The 15171-nt window shown below is 40.5% G+C and overlaps 1 protein-coding gene and 1 long non-coding RNA gene across 5 annotated transcripts in view; one reads left to right on the forward strand and one right to left on the reverse strand.

Annotated features, from left to right (window-relative positions):
• Positions 1-15171, forward strand: part of LOC107179984 — a 148824-nt gene that overhangs the window by 44042 nt on the left and 89611 nt on the right. The window lies entirely within an intron of this gene.
• On the reverse strand, positions 6254-13191 carry KRT20 (keratin 20). Its single transcript, XM_007085823.2, has 8 exons — positions 12787-13191; positions 11100-11182; positions 9658-9814; positions 9219-9380; positions 8957-9082; positions 7820-8035; positions 6988-7033; positions 6254-6461 (listed from the first exon to the last, which is right to left on the reverse strand). The coding sequence occupies exons 1-8, from the start codon at positions 13189-13191 to the stop codon at positions 6364-6366; spliced, it is 1293 nt and encodes a 430-aa protein (XP_007085885.1). The 3' UTR covers positions 6254-6363.

The following is a 15171-nucleotide window of genomic DNA, read 5'->3' on the forward strand; positions in this document are numbered from 1 at the left end:
TCTCCTCATTCAAAATATCGTGCTTCCCCCTTTTTTGACCAGCTCAACAAATGCATGATTTATGCATACTGAAAACTTAATCGGTATAGAACTAATTGAATAATTGTGCCCATTATATATTTGTTATACAAAAAAGAAATCTGGGTGGAGTAGAGATAGGTTGTCAGAAGGAATTTTTCTCTTCCAACATATTCTATTGCTTGTATTCTCAGCACTGCCCGGTGTCTTAGGCACAGTGGGAAGGCAATGAGGGATTGTCAAATGGATAAACTAATCATACATCGTCCTCAGCCTTGAGCTTCTTAAAGTTCTTCACTCATATTTCTGACTTGTTTCCTTTGGAAAACTAAATGTAAACCATGCAGTCATGATCTAGTCTATCTCCTAGTGGAATATAGATTCAGAAGCAGTTGTGAAACGCACTGGTGAGAGGTGGGGGAATAAATGCATTTTCCAGATTCATACAGGAATTTGAATTCTCAAGGATTTTTTTCTTAATTTTTTTAATGTTTAATTTCTGAGAGAGAGAGAGCAAGGAGCAGAGAGAGGGAGAGAGAGAGGGAGATGCAGAATCTGAAGCAGGCTCCAGGCTCTCAGCTGTCAGCACAGAGCCCCATGTGGGACTTGAACTCATGAACAGTGAGATCATGACCCGAGCTGAAGCTGGACACTTAACCAACTGAGCCAGGTGCCCTTGAATTCTCAAGGATTTTAAATCATCAGATTAGAATTAGGATGTCGCATGGTTTCTTTTTTTCTGATTCATAAAGGGGACCTTTTGAACATTGAAAAATACTATGTTTTGAGTAGAATATTATAATATTCTCAACAGCTTTCCCTTTACATAAGAATTACCTTGTTAGTAAACTCTATGAAATCAGGAGCCTGATTTCACTGTCTGATTGTTCACTGCTCTACCCCCAGCATTGCTAATGTATCAAAATACAACTGATTTTTTGTGTATTAAAATTATATCAGTGCTCGCACCCTCAATCCCTGCCCCCTGCCCCTCCAAATATCCAGAAAATATGGACTCTAACTTCCTGGGAAGTGAGGCTCTTTTTTTTTTTTTTTTTTTTTTTAACATTTATTTATTTTTGAGAGACAGAGTGAGACAAAGTGAGAGCGGGGGAGGGGCAGAGAGAGAGGGAGACACAGTATCGGAAGCAGGCTTCAGGCTCTGAGCTGTCAGCACAGAGCCCGACGCGGGGCTCGAACCCACAGACCGTGAGATCGAAGCCGGACCTGAGCCGAAGTCGGACGCTCAACAGCCTGAGCCACCCAGGCACCCCGAAGTGAGGCTCTTTAAGTCTATGAATAGTCTTTTTTTTTTTTTTTAATTTTTAATGTTTATTTTTGAGAGAGAGAGACAGAGCATGAGCAGGGGAGGGGCAGGCAGAGAGAGAGGGAGACACAGAATCCGAAGCAGGCTCCAGACTCTGAGCTGCCAGCACAGAGCCCAATGTGGGGCTCGAACCCACAAAATGCGAGATCATGACCTGAGCAGAGGACGGCCGCTTAACCCACTGAGCTCTTGAGCTGGAGCCAGCAGTGCCCATTGGTGATACGGGGGCAAATGCAGAGGGTTTACCCCTGAAGCCCATGTCAGACCTCTATGGGGAATACTCACTGTCAATTCTGGCAAATGAAAGGACTGTGTGACCCTTCTTTTCGCTTTCCCAGGGACAGGAATGATGAACCCAGGGTGAAATCCAGTTACAACTTCCTTTTACCTTACGATGGAAGGGACACATGTGAAGAGATGTATTTCCCCCCCTCCTATACACATCACAAAGAGCAAGCCGGTGGGATTTCCAAATAAAGGGGTTTTAAGCAAGACATTTGCAGAAACTACATATTCTTACAATAAATATAGAAAAGATGCAGTGATCAAATGCAGACTCTGCTTGATGAGAGAGGCCATAATCCGTTGGTTTCATTTCTTGAGAAAATGGAAACGTGTTAAATGGAAATAACCAGGGGCCTCAGCCTCCTATGGAGATTGTTACCAAAGGTTCCTTTAATCTGTATTACAAGCACTTTGAATGAGATTGTCTTTGTTTGAATCGTTGATAGTGATAGTGGGCTTACTACATTCTAGACAGTGGGCCAGGTAAACTGTAGACGTTATTTTTAACCTTTGTGGCAACCTCTTCAGTTGGATACTTTTGTCCCATTTTACAAGGGAGCAATCTGAGGGTCACGACGTCAAGTGACTTATTCAAGGCCACAGAGCCAGGAGGTGGCAAAGACAGGATTCAGGTTGCAGTGCGTTTTATAGACAACATAACCCTGCTTCTTATGGTGAAAACAGAAAAGACAGAGGGTCACTCAGAGCCGCCAGCCATGAGACTGGGTTTCTGCCCTGCACATCAACCAGGAGCTTTCACTCTTTTCTTTTCAAAAAAGCTTTCTCCTTGAATTTCATTTCTCATTGTACAGGCTGAGACCGAAAGAATGACACGACACATGAAATCCTGCAAACGCGTGGGCAAATGTAGTTTTAGTTATTCTTTTGACATGTAACTGCGTTGTCAGAGATCATATAAAGTACTAGTTCAACTTGCACTTCCTGCACAGGAGCTTGATGTTATGGTCATTAATTTTTGCTTATAAGCTGCTCCCCCCCAACCTGCCCCACCAAGGGTGAGTCCATTGTGATTGCCATAGAAATGAAAACAGGCTATTACTTGCTTACAGACTGGAGGGAATGTGCCAGATGCAGACTTGTAACTTAGTGATATCATCACGTGATATGGGAATATGATTAACTTGAATTCTTGAACTTGGAGCCGGTTTTGTCCTGACATGTATACTTTCCACCTCTAATGCCTATATGTAAATTTAAAATAATTGTGCTCAAGTATCTATACTTGCCTTTTCTGGGAAGCGAATCTTAGAAGTGAGTCTAGGGGAGAGAAAACAAATGTTTGAAGGGAAATTAAAAAATAAAAAGCACCAGCTAATACTTTAAGTTGGAATTGTTATTTGAGACTGTCCCCAAGTCAGTAAGGGTGAGAGCACAGGGTGTCCACTGGTCATGTTTTGATTTTATGTCATTCGATGTCATTCTTTCTAGATGTTATAAGGCTCTTAGTAGGTGTAATCCCCCAAGTCCATCCTAGCTTCCCCTCTGGGGTTTCTCTCGCAGTGTGATGGGACCACTTCGGCACTGATGGTTTCGTATGAAGTCATGAAATTCCAATGCGTGATAAAGAGACCCATATTTAGGGACTACAGGTCTTCTCTGGATCTGTATGCCTGTCAGAAATAGGGTCATGCTGTTCCGTGTCCTAGCTGGTATAAGAAGTATAGATACGGAGATTAACACTTCACCTTCACACAGTAACTACTGGAAGAACCAGAGGTAGAGCCATCTGGTTCCACATGTATGTAGTGTTTCACTGCTTTCTTTGAAAGATTGTTTGGAAGAAACTAGAGATTCACCCAAAGGCAAGGATTAGTTTTCATTTTTATGATAGGAAATTCAGTTAATAGTAATCCTAACTTTTGAACAAAGTATCATTATTGCCTAGGGCCGTGGGCAATAATTGTCATATTGATGATGGCCATGCCTAGTGAATTTCAATCCCCACCTCCTGTAGGGTTTTTACTAATCAGACTCAGTTTCAGTAATTGCATGTCAAAGTTACAGACTATTTTGGAATGTGTTTTGGTAGGAGAAAAAGAATTCACTGTTGTGTAATTAATTGCTTAGAAGGGTATCATGACTTCAGACAAACAGTCCTGAGGTTCAGTCTTGCTCCATGACTTGGTAACTGTAACTTTGGGAGACTGATTTCATATCTTCATATATAATCCTCATTCATAAAATGGGGATAATAGAATAAGGCCAACCCATATGAAATTGCTATTTTTTAAAGGTAAAAAATGATCACGTATTGGCAAGACCATATGATTCAACTTAATAACTTCTACTTCATGGTGTCAGTGTGAGGATTAAATGAGAAATGCATATAAAATGCCATGCATACCGCTTAGCTCATAGTAAGTGCTCAATAAATGGTAGATACTATTATTTGTAAGCAAATCACATTATTATTTTCAATATAATCACACTCAAAATCCTGTTTACTTACAAACTTATGTATCAAAATTTAAATCCAAGCTGTTCATTTACTACAATATGACGAGAGAGGGCAAAATGATTTTTCCTGTAAACATTTGCAAGGCAGTTACTGCTTCCTGAAATGCAAAATGGGTGAGAATACAGTATGTATCTTTTTGGGTCTGACTTCCCTCAGCATAGTGTTTTCAAGGTTCATCTCTTTGCACTGTGTATAAGTTGCCAAATAATATTCTGTTGTGGGACCTACTGCATTTTGTTTATCCATCGATCAGTTGATGGACATTTGAGTTGTTTCTACTTTGGGCTTATGGATAATGCTGCTACAAACATTTCTGTACAAAAGAACAAATTATTTGATTCCATTTATTTGAAATGTCCAGAGTAAGCAAATCCATAGAAGTGGATTTGGTTGCCAGAACTGGGGGGAAGAGAAGTGGGGGGTGACTCCTACTGGGGTTTCTTTTCTTTTGTTTAATGTTTGTTTTGAGAGATACACACAGAGAGAGGTAGAGAGAGAGGGAGAGAGAGAATCCAAAGCAGGCTCTGTGCTGAGGGGCTTGATCCCATGACCCTAAGATCATGACCTTAGCCAAAATGCAGAGTCTGATGCTTAATGAGCTGTGCCACCAGGCACTTCTGGGGTTTCTTTTCTGAATGATGAAAATGTCCTAAAACTAGACAGTAATGATGGTTGCACAATCCTGTGAACATCCTGAAGACCACTGAATTGTGTACTTTATGAGGATGAATTTTATGGTGTATGAATTTTATCTCATTAAGGCTATTATTTAAAAAAAATAGTGAGAAATATTTCATAACATACATTCACCCCATAAAGAAAGAGAACACCTGATGATTTATGCAGTTTTATCATAAGGAGAAGCATTCTGCCTTGAGAAGGTTTTCACTAATTTTGTGTTTAATCTACTCCCATTTCTTTTTTTTATTTTTTTTTTTTTGTTTTTTATTTTAGAAACAGAAAGCATGAGTGGAGGAGATGGGCAGAGGGAGAGAGAAAGAGAAGGGAGAATTTTTTTTTTTAAGTTTTTATTTATTTTTGAGACAGAGACAGAGCATGAGCAGGGGAGGAGCAGAGAGAGAGGGAGACACAGAATCCGAAGCAGGCTCCAGGCTCCAAGCTATCATTACAGAGCCTGATGCGGGGCTTGAACTCATGGAGTGTGAGATCATGACCTGAGCCGAAGTCGGACGCCCAACCGACTGAGCCATCCAGGCGCCCCTAGAACAAGAGAATCTTAAGCAGGCTCTAGGTTCAGCACAGAGCCCAACCCAGGGCTTGAGGGCTTGATCCTAGGACCCTGGGATCGTGACATTAGCTGAAATCAAGAGTCTGATATTGACCTGTGCCCCTAATCTATTCCCATTTCAAGCCTGATGTGCTTCATTCTTATTCTGCTCAGCATTTGAAATCGGAGTCTGACTCTCAAATTATTCGAAGAGCTGAGTTGAGTTGTTTTTTTTTTTAAGTTTATGTACTTATTTTGTGTGTGTGTGTGAGAGTGAGAGAGAGAGAGAGAGAGAGAGAGAGAGAGAGAAGCAGTGGGGAGGGGCAGAGAGAGAGGGAGACAGAGGATCTGAAATGGGCTCTGTGCTGACAGCAGAGAGCCCCATTTGGGGCTCAAACTCATGAACCGTGAGATGATGACCTGAGCTGAATTCGGACACTTAACTGACTTGTGCCACCCAGGTGCCCTGAGCTGAGGTGAATTTTAAAAGGCAATGAAGACAATGGAAAAGAAAGCAGATGTAACTCAAAGCTAGCAGGATTATACCAATATCAAAAATCCAATGAAATTAACCAAGAAATTGGCTCAATTAAGAATCCAGAGGCCCCCGAAAGGAGATTTTGTAATTCGGAAACAGGAAAGATTAGAGAGTGGTTTATTTGCAATTTGCAGGGACTCCTCTGCTCTGCAAAGTTTAGTATAATTCAAATGTGCTATAATTTTCAGGAACGTTAACAAATTGATATTAGGTGGTCTATAGCTTATACCCAATGTGTTTCATGGTAAAGATGGTGGTAATGAGGTTTTAAATGTCCTAGTGCTCACTGGGTTTTATTTTTGTAGGCACTTTGCAACTCCTCTGAATAAAACATCTATATTCAGTTATAGAGACTGATAAATGGGCTTTCCCCCGCTTCTGATCACTACAAATTTTTAATAGCGCTTTCTGATGGCCACTTTCTTGTAGGGAGCAAAAATTATGTCTACGTGTCTTTAAAACCCTCAGCAGCATCTCCCGGCAACTGTTTACACATCTTCTTCCATCTCTTTGGTTTCACACGACACAACCTTGCCGTCCACCACTTCTTCCACAATCGTCTTAATCTTCCTTTTTCTCTTCACATCTGAATTTAGATTTAAGTATAAAATGTTAATTCAGGAACATGCCTCTGCTGACTTATAATATTCAGTTCTAAACCATCATGGTTTTACATGTATTTTTTCCTAAAAAGAAAAGAAACCCATTCTTTTTCTTAAATAATCTTGTCAAATTTATAAATAAATGCTGAAAATGTCACTGTCTCCAAATTCACAAATTTTCTTCTCTCCCCACCCCAAAGAGAAAGATACAATATCGAATTAAGCCAAATGTACTTTTTCATCTTATTTTTTTTTCCCTTTCATGATCCCAGGATGTCTCAGAACGGTAATAGCTTGGGCCGAGAAAACTACCCTGTTGTGGGAGTATGACAAACTTCCCATGTTGGGGGTTTCTTTATATGACGTGCCTGATTTTTAGAATCCCTAGGGTAATATCTGCTGACTTGAAAACCGATCTCTCTTTACTTTTCACCAGTGGCATTTAATAAGTGGTAAGCTGCTGAGTGAGAATTCAGTCTTACAGGAAATGTGTGAAATTAGAACACTTACCTTTCTCCTCCAGGGTGCTCGGCAGATGCTCTATAGTTGTGTTTGTCTGTCTGTATTTTTTAAGAAAAGAAAAAGAGACAGGAAAAGGTGTTATCACCATTTTGAAAATGAAGCACTGTCCTGCCTTTTTTGTTTCAAAATAAAGTCTGCGTGATGTGTGTTTTAATGCTGTGTTTGCATTCCCCCCTTTACCATCTCTCTCTCTCTCTCTCTCTCTCTCTCTCTATTTATCTATACAGATATCTCTATATCTCTATCTATCTATATATATACAGATATCTATCTATCTCTATCTCTCTCTCTCTATACAGATAGATAGATAGATAGCTCCAAAACTGACCTGTTTACCCTGTGCTAGAAGTTTTTGTAATAAAAATAACAAAATTACAGTGGAAGTTTAAATCTTGTGTTCTCTTACTGAGTTTCTTGGGTGTGGTAGTTGAAGACAGTTGCTATGGCAATACTGATGATTCTCAAACTGGTCTCAAACTCTGTTGTTCATTTCATGACCTCTCAATGAGGATTTTTAAAAGTTATTGTTGTGTTAAAATTTATTCAATTATGTATTAATCATAAAAATAAGCAAAGCATAATCTGTATCATCTACTGTAGAACCATCTTCTAAGTCGGTCCTACACATACTTGGTATTTGGAGGATGGGTGTACTTTTGGTATATTTTTGTTTTGTTGTTGGTGGCGCATGTGTAATTGCTTTTGTGCTAGGGATTGCATTGGTGCTGGGGAATGAGTGACAGTGTAATATGTAGACATTAAAATAGCACAGCATGTAGACACTGGCACATGTCCCTTGATTCTAAGAGCCTTACGTGACATCTTCTCCTTCCAGAAGGCGGCGGTAAGTAGCAATTTCCTGCTCAAGCCGGGTCTTTATGTCAAGGAGGATATTGTACTCCTTGTTCTGGCGTTCTGTATCACTCCAAATCTGTGTCATTTGGACTTCTATGGAGTTCAGCAGTGCCTGGATGGTGGCCAATTGGCTACCGTAACGAGCTCTGGTCTCCTCTAATGTACGCTCCAAAGATTCTTTCTATGAGCACAAGAAAAAGTGGATGTTTCTTAGTTGAAAACTTAAGAGGTGGCTCAATTTTAATTTAATTTGAGGAGAACTTCCACTGCTAGTCATTGTGGGCATGACTCTTATTTCTAGCTTTGTTTCCCCCTCTTTCCATCTAGGCGACCTCAGCCAGCTGCTAGGATCCCCAGTTCCTGGAGTCTTCTGTTCGTTTTTAGCCTTGCACTCACTGTTGTCTTACTGTGGTATGTTGTATTATTGTTCTCAACGTTTGCCTCCTCTCCCTGTGATTGTGGTGCCCCTCCAAGTGGAGGATTAGGTTTCCTCATCCCTGTTGACAGGAGGCTTGGTCGTGCGACTTTCTTTGGCTAATGCAATGCAGGTGAAGCTGACAAATGCCTTTTCTGAGAAGCTTTAGGAGCTATCACATGGTCTGGCCATTGCTTTTTTCTTTCTGCAACAACACTGGCATGCCCTGGCTAGGGTCTCCTCCTTTAGCCTTACCCCCACAGTGGAAATGCCATGGAGCAGAGCTGCAGCCAACCCATGATGGGGTAGTGTTGTTATTGTAAGACACCATGACAGGAGCTGACTGATTTGCTTAGCCTGAAATGTCTTTACCCCTATTGTTCAACTACACATTCATCTCACATTTTAAGATCTAGTTTAAAGGCCACTTTCTCTGTGATGTCTACTCAGGTAGACCTCCAGGTCTTCTTCCAGGTCTACTTGCCCCTCTGCATCCTTGCAGTACATTGCCCTTGTCCTTGATTTCTTTCTGTGTTTTAATTATAATCGGTGGTTTGGCCTGTTTCCCTGCCAGCCCTGCAAGGGTGAGGGGTTATTTCCTAGAGTTTTCTGCATCCCCAGAGTTCCTCACACAGGCACTTAGTAAGCATACACTACATTGAGAGTGTGAAGTTAGATGTGCTTTACCATACTGAGGTGGGACTGGAGTTCGATCTCTAGGTTCCGGTAGGTGTGTCTCAGCTCCTTTATTTGAGCCTCATTGTCTTTTATCTCTTGAGTGCTCCCTGTGACTTGTTGCTGCAGAAGTTGAGTCTAAAGTTCCAAAAATGAAAAAAAAAAAAAAAAAAGTGAGTAAGGAGAGAGAGAAAAGAAAGAACATGAGTTATCTTTTTTTTGAAGGAAAGCTTCTACATAGTTGCTTACTTACCCTTTGGAATTATGCTATTACCTGTGTCTCAAACTGTTCCTTGGCCTTCTGAAGGTTCTCCTGGACTATTGTTTCGTACTTCTGCCTCAATTCATTCATGATGGTGCCAAGCTCCAGGCCTGGAGCAGCATCCACTTCTACACATACAGTATTGCCCAAATGTCTGCGTAGGCTGTCTACTTCCTACAAGAGTGAAAATCCTAATTATAGTCTGAGGCACGTTCTCAGATGAGGCTGGGCAGAAAGAGTAAGTCTTATGGCTTCTTTTATGGGGAATGAGTAAAAAAGAAAGAAAATAATTTAGGTAGGGCTTATTGTAGTGCGGGTACTGCTCTAAGTCATTGAACCCTGACAGCTCATACCCTTATTGTTGTCATCTTCTTACCAACTCCCCCCTCCTTATTATCGTTATTAGAGGCATTTCTATCATTCCCAACACTGCTTCTGAGCATGGCCTCACCTCCTGATGTTCTTTTTTGAGGAGATCCAGGTCTTTAGTCAGTTCTTTAACTTGAATCTCCAAGTCTGTTCTACTTAGGGATAGATCAGCCGAGACCTTATTCAGGCCTTGGATATCACTCTCCACTGTCAGGCGCATCTCCCTCTCAGCCTCATACCTGTGAATTAATTGGTATGCAGGGATAATTGAGTCCTCCAGAAGCCATTATAGAACAGATAGTCCTAATATAATGAGATATTTTTACGTGGTATGTGAGGAGATCAATTTCAATACATTGTATCCTTTATACATATCAAAAATGTTCATGGGAACCCAGGAATCAGATAATTTGCTCCATAATATAATCTCTGTAATTTGGAGTGATTGGTAAAAAAAGCAATCCAAAATAACTCTTAAAAGTTCCTAAATTCTCGAATATATTTTAAGGAAATAAAAAAAATATTTGCTTTAATTAATGTGTCAGCAAAAGATTCTCATTATTGATATTAAATAATGGTTAGATTTACTTAATGAATGCACATGATCAATTTATTATTTTTATTACTTTGTAAGCAGATGCATCCAAAGTGAGTTATCTTAAAAGTTCATGATTCTCTTCCAAAATCTTACCTACTCCATTTTTATTGAAGTAGCAAAACTTAAAAAAAATGATAATGCAGTGGAACACCCAGATATTGACTTGGTATAATTGGAATGAACAAACGTTTAACTGCTTTAGTCTTCGGATTTGCTTTCCCATTTCCTCCTTTTGGATCCTTTGTAGCATTAAAATGCTACCCTTTTAAGCCACAAAGGAGTTTTTAGTACCAATGCATTGTACACATTCAGGATGAGAAAGCCCTAGTATAGGAGCCATTTATGAGGAATAGTTCTGATCACATGTAGTGTGATATGGCTGCAAGAGAGTGAACACGATCTGAGCTGCTTTAATCATAGTCCTACTTATTTGGTTGGTCAGACCCTATTGTAAAACACCAGCAGACTCAGAAGCATCAAAGGTCATCCCTGGAACTTGGGCTGTACATTTGCAGGCACTCCAAGAAGCATGGATGACTCACTTGGGGAATCACTGAGCATAGACAAATGTCTTGCTTCAGATAAGAGAAGGGCACCTATGCAGAAGGGGAGTTTTAAATTGCTTTGGTGTCACTCCAAAGGGCACAGTTAGGCTCAGTGGGTGAAAAGGTAGATGAAGGGTTACTAAAAAAGAATGTTCTAGCGACTAGAGCTAACCAGTGAAAAATATTAAGAATGTGGGAGAGGGAAGTCTAGCCCTGAGTGCTGGGCTGGACCAGATAACTTCTACCACCCTTCAAACTCCCAGATCCTGACATTACTTAAGGTAGCTCCTTTACCAACAAGAATGTGGAAAGCTGAATGTCATGAGGCACAGCTAAAAGGAATCCTTTTCCAGGAAGTTTTACCATGGTGCTAGAACCTACTTCAGCCTGAAGTCCTCAGCAGCTAGTTTGGCATTATCAATTTTCAGGACACAGTGAAAATTTTGCAGTTGTACACTTTTAATCTGGAAAATACATGAGAAAGAATGACATTTTCAACTGGAAAAAAGTTTCAAATGATTGAGTTTATCTTCAGATACAACCACTATTCTATCAAAGATGATGTTCCTTTCAACCATGAAAATAGGAAGGGCAATGATATGGGCATTTAACATAATCGAGTCATAAAATACAACTCTGGTCCCAGGGTTAGGTGAGCTTTCTTATGGTTTTACAAAAGGAAGAATTTCATTCAACTCGAACCATCAAACTTTATCGAGTGCCTTCCCCTTGATGTTGTTCCTGCTGAGAATATTCCTGTTAGCCTTTCTCACTTGGTGAACAACTTCTCCTCCATGTCTCACCTTCTACATCGTTGCCTCAAGGAAGTCTCAGAGATTTCTTCAAGGCAGAACTGGATGAATTGCCTGTGTTCTCACTGCCCTATAGGGCCCTCCTTGCTAGCATCTATCCCTCTGTGTGGATTAAGTCTTTGTGTCTGTTCCTCCAAATCACATTATGTGTCCATATTCCCCAATGCTCAGCATAGTGTCCAGCACTTAGTATCTACCAACTACTGGCTGAATGAATGGACACTTTGCTATGTGAGAGTTGTGTTGGGCACTGAAGCTGTCAGGATGGATAAGCCCTCGATCTTAAAAAAGGGGTTCCCGAATGGGTGCGTTCCCTAAGATATATATGGATCCAGGCTGCTTGTAGAAGATGTTACAATGGTCTGTGTCTTTCAGCAGATCCAGCTGCCTTTCTGTGTATACTGAGGCTACCAAGGAGGTGGCCTTTGCTATAAAGGAATATGAATGTTAAAATAGGAATGAAAGTGAAAGGGATTCTTTCCTCGATTAGATACGAATTTGAAAGCAGAGCAAGTGCTCGTGTCATAAGTGCCCTTCACTTTGGAGCAAAGTTCACTCCCTTTATTACACAGTTGATAAATAGAACTCCACCTTTCTCCGATAATGTGGGAGTAGGCTGTGATATAATTGCAACAAATTTGAGTTGGGGGCAATAGAACATCTTATTGCTGTAGAAGCGGCTTCTGAACTGATGATGGGATTATTAAACAGGGCATTGAAAAATCTGGACCTCACGAATACCTACATCCCTTCCCCTTATTTCCACCCTGGGTCACTTCATCATTGAAATTTTTCATATGGTGTCTTAATACTAATATTACAAATTTACATAAATTAAAGGAGGAGCATCTCTGCATTGACTGGGAATTCACAAGTTAATGGGAACTGGGTGAAAAAAAAGATTTATCATCACATAAAAATTTTAGCTCTTCTTAGAAAAACTTTTTACTATCCACTTAGCTGTGTCCTGGTAAACTGTGACAAAAATACAGATTACAAGACTGGAGGGTAACATTTTCATATTTTCCATGTAACTATATTGTAAAAAGTTAACAAAGTATGATTTACAGTCATCCAGTTATGTAGTCAGCTATTCAACCACTAAGGGTAGATTATGGAATTCACCATTTTTATAGATATAGCATTTCAGCCTAATTTGCTTTCTGACATCTATTTGCACCCACCTAACATAGATGCCCCCTTGGTATACTGTGCAGCTCAGCAGTAGAGTGGAAAACAAAGGCATCATCCCTTACCTGGTTTTGCAGCTCTTTTATTTGTTGGTAATATGCACTGTCGTCCCTGATGCCGGGTGTGTTTGTTTCATACCACTGCTTGATCAGCAGTTCGAGTTTGGAGTTGGACTGCTCCAGGGAGTGTACTTTCTCCAGGTAGCTTGCTAGGCGGTCGTTTAGGTTCTGCATGGTCATCTTATCATTGCCAGCAAACACGTCTCCTCTGGTGAGATCACTCCCATAGCCCACCATGGGTCTGGAGGTCGAGATGCGGATGCCCTGGCCTCCAGCCCCCCCATAGACGCTGGGTGCCGCCCCAAAGTGCTGCATGCCTCCCTTCCCATACATGGAACCTCTCATGCTGAGTGCAGGACCTTGCAAGGAGGAACTCAGGTTTCTGTGGAAGCTTCTGCCGGTGAATTCCATTGGAGATGGTAGGAGGGAGCACCTGAAGCTTCAGGATGGCTGGAGCAGATTCTGCCTCTGGGTGGTGGATGAGCTGACCTTTTATACAGTTCGTAGGAAAGGAACACCTCCTCTGCTGACACCTCACCGCGGGACTCACACCGCTGTCCACCTTGCCTTGCTGTGTGTTTTCTTTTTCTCTTTGTACGGCAGTCTGTTCCATTTCATTCCAGAAACTACGCCTAGAGTCATTCCTTAGAGGCTTTTCTCAGAGGCGATTCCTTTTTTTTTAAACAGAGACAACAAAAGGAAACCAGAAGATGTATTCTTTTAGCCCTTGCACCTGCCTTGGCAGATTTTTTTTTTAATCATAATACACACATAAAGAATATTTGCAAACCCTGTGAATAATTTAGATACCTAAAGAAACAGACATAGGTACATAATAGTAAGCTACACTGGTTTAAAAGAACAATGGTTTAAAAGAACAATGTTTTAAAATCTTTTTTAATTTATCATTTTCTTTTTGGTGAGAGCATTTAAGTTCTTCTTTTTCATAAATTCCAAGTATACAGTACAGTGTTATCAACTACGGTCACCATATTTTGCATTAGATCCTCAGACTTTATTCATCTAAAAGCTGAAAGTTTGTATTCTTTTACCTCTCCCTATTTTCCCAACCCCCAGGACCTGGCAGCCCCTGTTTCTATGAGCTCGCCTTTTTTTTCTGTCCTTAAGATTCCACATATAATATTTGTCCTCTCTGTCTGGCTTATTTCACTTAACATAATGCCCCCAGGGTCCATCTATGTTGTTGCAGGGTTCCCTTCTTTTTCGTGACTGAATAATATTTCAGTGTGTGTGTGTGTGTGTGTGTGTGTGTGTGTGTGTGTGTGATCTTCTTTAGCCATTCATCTTTTTGTGAATCTTTTTAAGCTGTTTCTATATCTTGGCTGTTGTGAATAATGCTGCAATGAACATAGGAGATCAGATGCCTTTGAGATAGTGATTTTTATTTCCTTTGGATATATACCCAGAACTGGGATTGTTGGGTCATATGGTAATTCTATATTTAATTTTTGAAGAACCTCCATATTAATTTCCATAGTGGCTGCACCACTTTACATTACCACCAACGGTGCACAGGGTTCCCTTTTCTCCACGTCCTCACCAGCGTTTTTGACGATGACAATTCTAACAGGTTGAGGTGATAGCTCATTGCGGCTTTGATTTGCATAAGAACAGTGGTTTGTAGATATTGATAATCACTTTCAGAATCTCCATTTGATGCTTTTTTTGGCTTTTAGGTTTATCCCTATTTAGAGGTTATATTTTGTAAAATTATTAAAATGTTTTGTACAAACACAAAACCTCAAGTGTTTAAAACAGGAATGAAACATTTATACATTTGGAGATGTAGCTTGGGGAAGTGAATTAAATGAATTTAGGTGAGTGGTGGATAGATGATTTTGAGTTTTTCCTTTTCCTAATTCTAATGTTCTAAGACTAGGTAAGTCGTTAAAAGTTTCCATCAATGCCTGGCTTTAGGTCTTGTTCCCTGAAAACAGAATAAAAAGCATAGTGCTTTGCACTTGACCTGGTACATGGAGGAGTCTCTCTCCCCTGTTACAAGGTCAGCTCAGCAGTCCCTATGAGACAGATTGCTTGCTCCATCCATTCTGAAACTACATGTTCATTGCAGCTGCTCCCTCCTAGAATCTCTAATGGATTTGGGTGGCTCAAGTTTTCACGGAAGCCTGACCTTCTCACAGGTCCACAGACTGATAGCTTAAGTGGAGCCGTTATATGTATAGACAGGTGTGTAGACAGGGGTGTAGACAGGGGTGTAGACAGGGTGTGTAGAGAGTTAAACCTACTTCATACTCTTTATGATATATATGATATATATGTGGATATCTCTTACTTATATTTTCATCCATTCATATATGCATCAGCCAATACTCACGGAGTGTTCACCACCAGTAACTGAACATGTACTAA

Source organism: Panthera tigris, chromosome E1 (assembly GCF_018350195.1).
Source record: "Panthera tigris isolate Pti1 chromosome E1, P.tigris_Pti1_mat1.1, whole genome shotgun sequence".
Taxonomy (NCBI): domain Eukaryota; kingdom Metazoa; phylum Chordata; class Mammalia; order Carnivora; family Felidae; genus Panthera; species Panthera tigris.